General features: G+C 42.8%; 1 protein-coding gene across 1 annotated transcript; it reads right to left on the reverse strand.

The window, feature by feature from the left end:
• Positions 1-1,342: 1,342 nt before the first annotated feature.
• Positions 1,343-8,378, reverse strand: nup50 (nucleoporin 50). The gene is made up of 8 exons (XM_080886482.1): positions 8,219-8,378; positions 5,929-6,007; positions 5,765-5,848; positions 5,483-5,687; positions 4,195-4,845; positions 3,822-3,906; positions 3,010-3,128; positions 1,343-2,087 (listed from the first exon to the last, which is right to left on the reverse strand). Exons 2-8 carry the CDS (start codon positions 5,995-5,997, stop codon positions 1,888-1,890), a joined length of 1,413 nt encoding a protein of 470 aa, XP_080742608.1. The 5' UTR covers positions 5,998-6,007; positions 8,219-8,378; the 3' UTR covers positions 1,343-1,887.
• Between the last annotated feature and the right edge of the window lie 1,994 nt (positions 8,379-10,372).

The following is a 10,372-nucleotide window of genomic DNA, read 5'->3' on the forward strand; positions in this document are numbered from 1 at the left end:
CTGGTTCCACCTGATTCTTAAGTGACCGGTGTAATGGGCAGAACAACTACATTCTCTTCCACTAGAGGGCAGTACAACTTCCTGCTCTAATTAAATGGGTTGCAAACTGCCAGTAAAACAGGCGACAAAGAAATTACATAGTGAGTGCGACAACACAGGGCGTAATAGCAATAGATAAATATTTTTTGGGGAAAAAAAGGTCCTGGAGAAAATTCCAACCCAGATAAGCCCATAGCATGAGTAGTGGTCACAAGAAAGCAAAATTGGTATAGTGGGGAGAAATCGATCCGATTCTGCTGGTGCGCTGGGAAAAATTATCAATATGCATTTTGTGACATTTGTTTGGTGGTGTGCCGTGTGATTATTATCATTTTTGTTAATGTGAAATATGTGCCGTGGTTCCTATATGTTGGGAAACACTGGTTTAGATTAAAATAGCAAACAACACTTTGACATAATATTTCTGCACCAGCAAACTGAAAACAATACATGATGTGCACTGTCCTTAAAAGCTGAGTAAACTGGACAAATGGAGGACAAAAACAAACAAAAGACAAAAAGTGTCAGGGAAAGGCGGACTTATGAAAATGACACAACTGGACTGAAAATCAGAGGAAAACTTCTGATGGAGAGATGGATCGAAATCATTTTCAGTATGTACAGGTCATCAGGTGAGCTTTATTAAAACTGATGAATTATGAACATACACACATCTGATCAGCAGCAACATCACAATGATCCCAAACACACTGCCAGTGCAGTAAAAACACACCTGATAGTTCTGTGTTTCTATGTAAAACAGAATTATCCAAAGAAGAGCTGTGAAGCCTGCAGACGCAGAGATGACAAAGTTCAGACTGAAGAATAAAGGTACTTACATCAAAACTGTTTTTGCCTTATATTCTGTATTTTACATTTTTGTTTCTACACTTCAATAAATCACTGCACTGAAATGAAGCGAGTGCAAGAGTTTTCTAAAACTAAGAATGAGCATGAAAGTGTTACCTCATGTTCACGTGTTAAAGGCAGAGTTTGGGTTGCTTGTCGGGCGAGAAGATGCTTCATGCAGTTTTACCTCCTGATGTTGGCAGCAGTTCTGGTTTAAAGACTGACACGGCGCTCAGCTTGATTTCTCCCGGGACTATTAAACTGGAATTATTCTCAGCACTCAGCCCGTCAGGAGGGCGGTGCTAGATGTTTGTGGAGGTGAAGCAGAAATAAAGACAACAGAGGAGCCGCTTGTTTCGTTTCCTTTTATTCTCCAATAAATGTCTTTACAAATGTTCTCAGATGATGACGGCATCTGGAAGGCCGAGCTGAAGGCCACACAAAGGACACTTGGAAAACGACAGTCTGTGTTTACAGAGAATAAACGCCGCGCTCTTCGGGGGAACATTCACTCCAAGTAGAAACTCTGCCGACACAATAAATAGTTTCCAGAGCAATAACACAAAAACACTCAGCAGACACACTCTAAGAGGAAATGTTACTGCAGGTATTTAATTTGTAAAACCAAATCGACTGGCCCGTTAGTTAGAGCGCTCCCCAAAAACTGCTCAGGAAGTCACTCGTTCAGTCACTCGACAGATTCAAACCGTAAAACTGAAGCACTACGAGTCTAACAGCAGCGGCGGCGATGAACCGGAGGGAATGTAGGCGACGACCTGCTTTGATTGTTACGATTCAAAGAAATGATTCACAGTTTGACGACCAATTCGTTGTGATCAGACGAGGAAACGACGGGGGTGTGTGCATGTGTGTGTGGATAAACCGGCGCGATGAAGAGGTCAGTGATTCCACGTGGGAGGGGGCGGAGTCTGAGGATGACCACTGCTAAAACCACTGCGGAGTCTGCTAAAACCCTGGGGGAGGTGGGGCGGGGTCAGCTCAGGCTTTCTTCTCTTCAAGGATCTTGTGGAGCTCGTCGGCGTCCTCGGAGGTTTTGACCCGAATCAGCAGGGGGACGGGGGTGGTGGGGTTCTTGTCGTCAACGGGCGGATTTGGCACGCACACCACCATCACGTTATTCTTCCCCACCCGAGTGCATGGCATGGATGGCTGCACGATGATGTTCAGCAGGATGTTTCCTGGAGGAGGAGAGAACGTTATACAAGCAGAAGACCCGGCTTTAAAATTAATATTTATATTTGGTGACTTGAAGATTTCTAATTTTGTGTTTTGTGTTTATGTTATGCTAACACAGCTGTTTCGCTAGCAATCATGTAGCACATCATTATTTACCAGCTGGTCCAACAAACAAAAGTGAGCCTTATAGTGCGGAAAATACAGTACAAAGAAATATTTTATTAGTGTCCTTCAGCGATTCCTGTTGGTTAATCTGCAGATTATTTCTGAATCTGTGGATTTGATGTTTGATAAAAATGGAGGTTAAAAGCTGTACCAGTTCCAGATCTTCCAGCTGTTTGTGGAAGAAGTTTCACTTGCTCTCAATTTAAAGCTTTATCTTTGATATCGTTGATTAGCTGCAGTAATCCTGATCGAGTCCTTTCATGTCATCAAGGATTTGATCCGTTTTCATTGTTGAAGCAGCAGTGCTTGTATCTGACCAGCAGGTGGAGCAGTCTGATCACAGTTCAGACCTCATGAAGAGGAAGCTGCTGAATGTGGATTATTTTTATGCTTTTAGGTGTTTTGGATGTTTCTGGGCCTAAAACCTGAAGCTCGACATATTAAATGTTTCACTGTTGTAGGTTTGATGCGGCTTATTACAATTATAAGTGAGCAGTTATTGGTTACACCACTTTAAATGGTCTGTGTTATTTCAGATTACACTTTAAAGTCTATTTGTGTCCCCTTTGTTTTTGTTAGGACTAATCTGACACAGTGACCATCCTGACAAACATCACGCACGTTTGATTCTTTAAACCTGATCATCTCTGACATTAATGTGTTTGTTTGATTTAAAGAAAAAAATCTCAAGTTGGATTGAATATTATGATGACATCAGATGTTTTATATAAAATCAATCTGTCGACGCGATGCTCTCACCCAGGTTGGTATCGGCTCGGATGATCATCTGAGTTTTCCCCTCGGTTGTCTTTTTGAGGTGCAGCGTTCCCACTCCTTTATCTTTGAACTCCGACTCTTTCTTATAGAACATTTTACACCTGGAAGCAGAGCAGACAAGAAATTAATAAATTACAAATCACTTATAATTAAATAAACAGGATTATTTTTAAAAAACAAAGTTCAGAGTCGATGGGACACTTTCAGGGTTTTTAGTGATGAAGATTTAAAGTCTGCTCTCTAAATCTTACTAAGATGGAGGAAGCTTACAGCAGGTTGGAGATTCCTCCATCAGCTGCAGGTCAAGTTCATTTCTCATTGTGTTCTTTTAAAACTTGCTGGAAGTTTGTATTTCATGACTACAATAGGATAACATAATGATCTGTCTGCTCCTCTCTGAGAGGAGGTGAACTCCGTGAGTGCAGGGAAAGGACAAACAGCCAGGGAGATGAGAAGCTGAACCAACAGCTGGAAGCTACAGAGCTACAGTTTCTCACTTTTTTCTAAGCCCTCTCCTTTTCCTCCATCTTTGTCTAAAAATGTGATCCAATCAGCTCCAGCTGGCTTCAAAAGCATTACTAAGCTCCTCCTCCTGATAACCTTCAAGATGCAGTGTGAAGTTAATTTTTATTAAATAATTCGACTGAAATTCATTTATTCTAACTTCACTTGTATTCACCACAGCTCTGAGTTCTGTGCACAACGCTGCTCCTGTTTCCTCCTTTTCAGATTGATTTCTATGTGAAGCTGAAGCTCGACCTGCAGCTTCAGGGTGAAACATTTCAGAAACTTACTTCTTGGAGTAGAAAGCATCGTCCTCTTTCACCTCTTTGACCTCCGGCTTGGGCGGGTCTTCCGACTCCTCGTCACCGTTTTCGTCTACAAAAAAAATATCAATAAAATTAAATAAAATATAAAAATTATATATATATATATATATAAATATAAATCACATCATGTTTTTTCCTTTCATGTTGAATCTTTGTCTTTCAAACTGCTGATAAAATGAGCACTGATTAAGTTTTAACTGATTTATTTAAACTATTTAAAATCATTTTCAAATAATTTCCAAACTCATCCCATTTGATCTTCACAGTAAAAAATATGAGACAGAATCTCAGCTTTAAAACTTAGATATAACTTCATGTATTTGAGTGTTTTGCTGACCTGTGGGTTGAGCGTCCTCGGCTTTCGCCCCACTAAAGGACAGCGGAGCGGCTGATCCTGGAGCTCCGAACACTGAGGTCTGACTGGAGGAGGAGGAGGAGGACGAGAAGGAGAAGCTGGGGGGATTCGATTTGTTCCCTAAGGAACCCAGAACTGAGCTGTCCACCTTCTTGCCAAAGTTGAACGTGACTCCAGCAGGGATTGGAGCGGCGGCGGAGCTTTTCTCCCGTGTTGATTCGTCCGTTGTGTTTTTGGTGAAGGAGAACAAGGCAGCAGGAGTGGAGGTCGCTGAGCTGCTGCTGGAGGAAGATGAAGGAGGAGGAAGAACTGCGGCCGTGGCTGGCAGCGTCCCTCCATGCTTCTTCTTCTCTTCGGAGCCTCCTTCAGCTGATCCGCCGCCATACTGGCGCTCAATGCTGGCCAGGTGGCGCTCGTAGTCCCTGAAGATGGGGTTGAGGTCGCACAGCGGGTTGTCGTTCACGTGTTTGGTGATCCAGTCCCGCACTGAGCAGTTGAGCGCCGTGAGCTGCCGGCTGTACTCTTTATTGCTGCTGCTGGAGCTCTGACTCGCACTGGTGGCGGAGCCATTGGTCTGCTTGGTGGCAATATCAGTGGCGGATTTAGCCGAGGATGGCCCGTTAAACGTCAGACCTTCGAGGAAGGAGAAAGTGTTAGTGATGGCATAGAAAGCTCAGCTTAGGAAGAAGGAAGCAGAATAAGAGAGTTACACGGGGCGATCGTGGCTCAAAGAGTTGGCAGTTCGTCTTGTAACCGGAAGGTTGCCGGTTCGAGCCCTGGCTCGGACGGTCGTGTCCTTGGGCAAGACACTTCACCTGCCGCCTACTGGTGCTGGCCAGAGGGGCCGATGGCGCGATATGGCAGCCTCGCTTCTGTCAGTCTGCAGCTGTGGCTACAACTGTAGCTGCCTCCACCAGTGTGTGAATGAATAGTGGAATTGTAAAGCACTATATAAATCCATCATTATTATTATTATTAAAACAAAGAGCCGGAAAATTTGGTTTTTTAAAATCGATCATAAAGATGAACTGCTGTGAGCATCCTGAACACATTTTACACCCACAAGAGATCAATAAACTCATCATGTCCATGTCTTAGCATTTTTAAAGCTTCTAAAAACTAATGAAGACATTTTAACACAAAAAGAAAGCTCATTTATGGATCACATTCAAAGGACGAACAGGAATCTGAGCTGAAACTATGGAATGGCACATAAAGAGGAAATAGTTTCCGATTAATAACTGATCGAGCTGATCAATGTTTTGCTCACCAGGTGCAGACGAGGACGCTGCGGGCGAGGCGAAACCTCCGAAGGAGGGCGTGCCGCTGTTCCCATTCGTCAGGCCGCCGAGGCCTTTGAAGCCTCCACCATTCCCAAACCCGGAGAACGGAGTTGGAGTTGGAGCTGAGCTGCTGCTTGCCGCCGCGGTCAAGGAGAAGCCTTTAAAGCCTTTAAATGCTCCACTGCCCTCGTTCTGAAACAGGGAAACACTCAGATTACTTCATGATTATAATCAGACGCAACAGGTAAACAATGGTTTTCTCCTCGTACCTCGGTTCCAGTGTTTCTGCGTTTGGCCTTCTTGATTGCTCGATTCTTAAGCACATCTTCACTCGCCACTGAAAACGTCCCGGCCTGAAGGAGGACAAGAAAGTCAGACTCACATAATTCCAACTTCCTGAAGCCAGACTTACAGTTTCAACATGGCCTCTTACCTCCTCGCCCTCCTCCTCCTGATCCCAGTTCCTGTCCGTGAGCTCCTTATCAGCGATCCTCTTCGCCATCCCACTGGCTCTGTAACAAAACATAAGAATTCAGTTTGTGTTCTCTTTCATTTTTTTTCCAGGGTTTAGTGCGTCTTAACCAGCATTTTACAGAATTGAACTGAATAAGAAGTAGAAAAGATTCAGAACACAAAAACAAAACAGGATTATTACTGATAACTATTGATTAACCAGCTGGTGTAAATCAGATAACAGAGCTCAGTTTGTCTATTAGCACAATTACTCAATTTTATGGACAGTTTGTTACAATTACTATTTAATCTAAACTATTTTAGTTGACTTTTCTTGTTAATATCACTACTGTTAACATTTTTCTGCTCATCTTCTAGATCTGGCTCAATGCTCCAGAACAGAAATCTGTGGAAGAATCCACAGATGTCCAAAGTAGGGCTGCCACAAACGATTATTTTGATAGTCGACTAGTCACCGATTATTTTTGCGATTAGTCGACTAATCAGATCATCATCCATTGGACGTAAAACGTACAGCTTATTGCACCAGCAGCATCTGCTCTTATATAACTATCATTAGCTTACAGCTTTAAGTGTTTAAGGTATGTGCTAACTAAAAATAAAGACAAGATGATAGTTTGTTTCGGTGAAGTTTAATAAACTCCTTGCTATCTAAAATATAACAGGACACCGGAGTAGATTCTCCAGCATCTCACACTTCTGATAATCAGTTGTCTGCTTGACGTTTATTCAGCTGTGTAAAAACTATAACTTTAATCTCAGCCAAACAGATTTACTCAGGAACAAATAAAATACTAAAAAAAAAAAAAAAAAAAGCCAAACAATAACATTTTTAAGTTATCTAAGTGACTCATATGTTTAACCTGAGTAGCGAAAGACGGCGGTGGGTTTGAAAACGATTTGCCGGGAGTCTGGTGTTCTCATGGCTCTAGTTAGCCTAGCCCCCGGCTAGCTATCGAGCTAGTGGGTAACAGACGTCTCCGAAAACGTCGGAGCGCTTTTGAAAATATGCGGTGTCTTGATAAACTGAGCAGATATTTAAGGTTTCCACAGCTACATTCCCGCCTGAAAATATGTTAAACGTTTATTTTGTGACCCAGAAAGAATAATAAGAGTAATATTAAAACTAACTAGCTGCCGCCATTGTTGGAAACTGAGCTGGGCCGCGCTATGAATTCTGGGACACAGCTTTAACGGCAGCTGGCATCCTTGTACATGCAGTGCTGCCATCTTCTGTTTCAATCAGTTATTACACTCTTAAATCCTGCTACATATTCCTGCGTCTTTTGTGATCTTACAAAGCTTCAAACGACGCGTCGACTATTAAATCAGTCGTTGACGATTTTGATAGTCGACGTAATCGTGACTAGTCGACTAATCGTGGCAGCCCTAGTCCAAAGCTGCCCACAGACTGAACCTTAACTTACTGAACCTGAGCTTTTATCTCACCTACTTTCAGTATTACTTCACCTGAACACACCACTCTGCTTTTTCTCCAATAAAACACCTGATATTCAAGTGAACAGGCAACAGGTAACAACAGGTGTAAATCTGAGCTTTGGATGGCTATTCTGAACATTTAAAGGTTTCACCTCAAAATGTGAAACAATAAATTGAGCATTTTGCTAAAAGAAAGTAGTGCGTCAAATGATAAAAAGCTCCAAATTCTTTACAGCTTTTCGCCAAAACCCCGGCTTCATTTGGTGTTTAGTTATTAACGGAGGCCGATAATCACCGATTAATCGACTATAAACAGCTGTGGTGGAGCTGCTGTTCGAATATTCTGGATGGTGTAAAGGTTGAAACATACCTGTGAATTCCTAGTGCGGTCCAAGGAAAGCTGATGTTTAACTAAATCAAATGCACAGGGTTAAGCACTCCTGTCAGGCAGCCTTTATCCGGGTTAACCATCAACTAGCCTGATTCGGTTAGCGCTTCTTTCCGGGTATAATCAATCACCTGTGTACCTGAGCCGAGAGATTTTCTAACAAACGTTTTACTCAGATTTCCGATTACTGAAAAACTGGCTCCTGATAAAGTGGCCTACCATTACCGGAGCACACACCGAGGCCACCTGGCCTGTCCACTCCGGTGTCTAACATCATGTTCTGGCTGTTAGCCGCGGAACTAAACAAGCAAGCTAACCGGGCCGCTCACAAGCAGCTAATGTTAGCCAGCAGGCTAATGGCACGAGCTCCTCTCGTTTCCGGCGTTTAATGATTTTTTGTTAACAGGTAAATGTGACGCACCTTGTCTGTAACGTAAAGTCCGGTCTCTGCCTCCGCGCGGCTCTGACAGCTCCAGGTAACGTCTGGCTGAACACCTTAACAGGTAACACCGCTCTGTATTTTTGAACAAACCTCCTTACGCCGCCATTTTACAGAGCGGGTGGGTTTCGCATGGGTTTGCGCGGCCCACTTTTCACGCATGCGCACCACAAAGCGGCCTTTAGTCTGGGAATTGTAGTCCATATGTTTTTTAAAACGATAATAAAAGGTTAAAAAACGCAAAGGTAAATGCATACTACGCACATAAATTATATTAAATATTAAATATGTCACCGGTGATTATTTAACTTTATATGCAGGGTGAAGGGTCTTGCTTAATGGTCACAAGCCCTAGTGACTTTCAATCTGTGGTCCAGTGGCCAAGCTCTGCACCACCACTGCTCCGAAGGGGCAGCTCTGCACAGGTAAAACATGCAGGGTTAGTTCAAAATAGCTCCCCTCCGACAGCCAAACCCATCTGTTCTCTGATTCGATTGTTACATTTGTGCTTGACACGACATTGACCAATCAGATGAAAGGAAGAAAAATAGGGTCAGAATTCGTACTTGCAACTTGCAGAGATTCACATGTTTTTTTTGGCTAAGTCCACACACAAATCTTTTTTACGCACACACAAATTCTTTTCACAAATACAAATCCTGATTTACAAGTACAAAATATTTATGACCACATTTTGAGCCCATACACATGCTCAGCATCATATCCAGAGGTTGTCTTCTGAAAATGGATGTACGAGTGCTGCCAGCATTATTACAGAGGTTGGAGGCATGGAGAGTCAGCCTGTCAGTGCTCAGACCAAATGCCGCACACTGCATCACATGGCTGTCGTCCCAGAAGGAAGCCCACAAACAGTTTGCTGAAGACAAGCAGACTACGGACATGGATTACCTGTGGTCTGATGAGACCAAGATAAACTTACTTGGTTCAGATGGTGTCAAGGGTGTGTGGTGGAAACCAGTACAAAGAGAGTGTGTCTTGTCTACTGTCAAGCATGGTGGTGTGATGTCATTGTTTGGGGCTGCATGAGTGCTGCTGGCACTGAGGAGCTACAGTTAATTGAGGGAACCATGAATGTCAACATGTACGGTGACATACTGAAGCAGAGCATGATCCCCTCCCTTCAGAAACTGGGCCACGGGACAGTATTCCAACATGATGATAACCCCAAACACAGCTCCAAAAAGACCAGTGCCTTGCTAAATAAACTGAGGGTAAAGGTACTTGACTGGCCAAGCATGTCTCCAGACTTAAACCCTATTGAGCATCTGTGGGGCATGTTCAAATGGAAGGTGGAAGAGCGCAAGGTCTCTAACATCCACCAGCTCCATGATGTCATCATGGAGGAGTGGAAGAGGACTCCAGTGGCAGCCTCTGAAGATGTAGTGAACTCCAGTGGTTGCCACACAAAATATTGACACTTTGGCCACAGTTTGGACATTTTCACTTAGGGGTGTACTCACTTTTGTTGGCAGCAGTTTTGATATTTCTGGCTGTATGTTGAGTTGTTTTGAGGTGACAGCAAATTTACACTGTTATACAAGCTGTACACTGACTACTTTACATTGTATCAAAGTGTCATATCTTCAATGTTGTCCCATGAAAAGATAGAATAACATATTTACAAAAATGTGAGGGGTGTACTCCTTTTTGTGAGATACTGTATATGCCAGCTGCTGACTCCATATGTTCCTTCAGTGTTGCTCCTGGCAGTCTCAAAAACCTGGCTGAAAAACAAGGACAATTAAGCTTTTTCAGTTATCACCCCCAATTTAACCTCCATGCTGCCTTTAAAAAATAAAATAAATAATAACAATTGAAATATTGTTGTTTCATTGATTTGTTACTGATAGTTTTGTGAGCTAAATCTCAGTTCACTGTAGGTTTCTTAAACATTAGAAACGCCTGTCAGTGTTTCTGATGTTTGATTCAGTGTTTGTTATAATCAGGCTTCAGCAACAGCAGCAGCTGTAACATTCATTTAAATTTGAATGAATAAAAAAGCAAACAAAACAATGTGCCGTGTAAGTTTTTTTTCTTCATGTTTTTCATGTTTATGTGGAAGTTGCAGAGAACTGACAGCCTGCTGTGCAGTGAATCCACCTGCTGGACAAAAGT

This window comes from Rhamphochromis sp. 'chilingali', assembly GCF_963969265.1.
Source record: "Rhamphochromis sp. 'chilingali' genome assembly, chromosome: 7".
Taxonomy (NCBI): Eukaryota; Metazoa; Chordata; class Actinopteri; order Cichliformes; family Cichlidae; genus Rhamphochromis; species Rhamphochromis sp. 'chilingali'.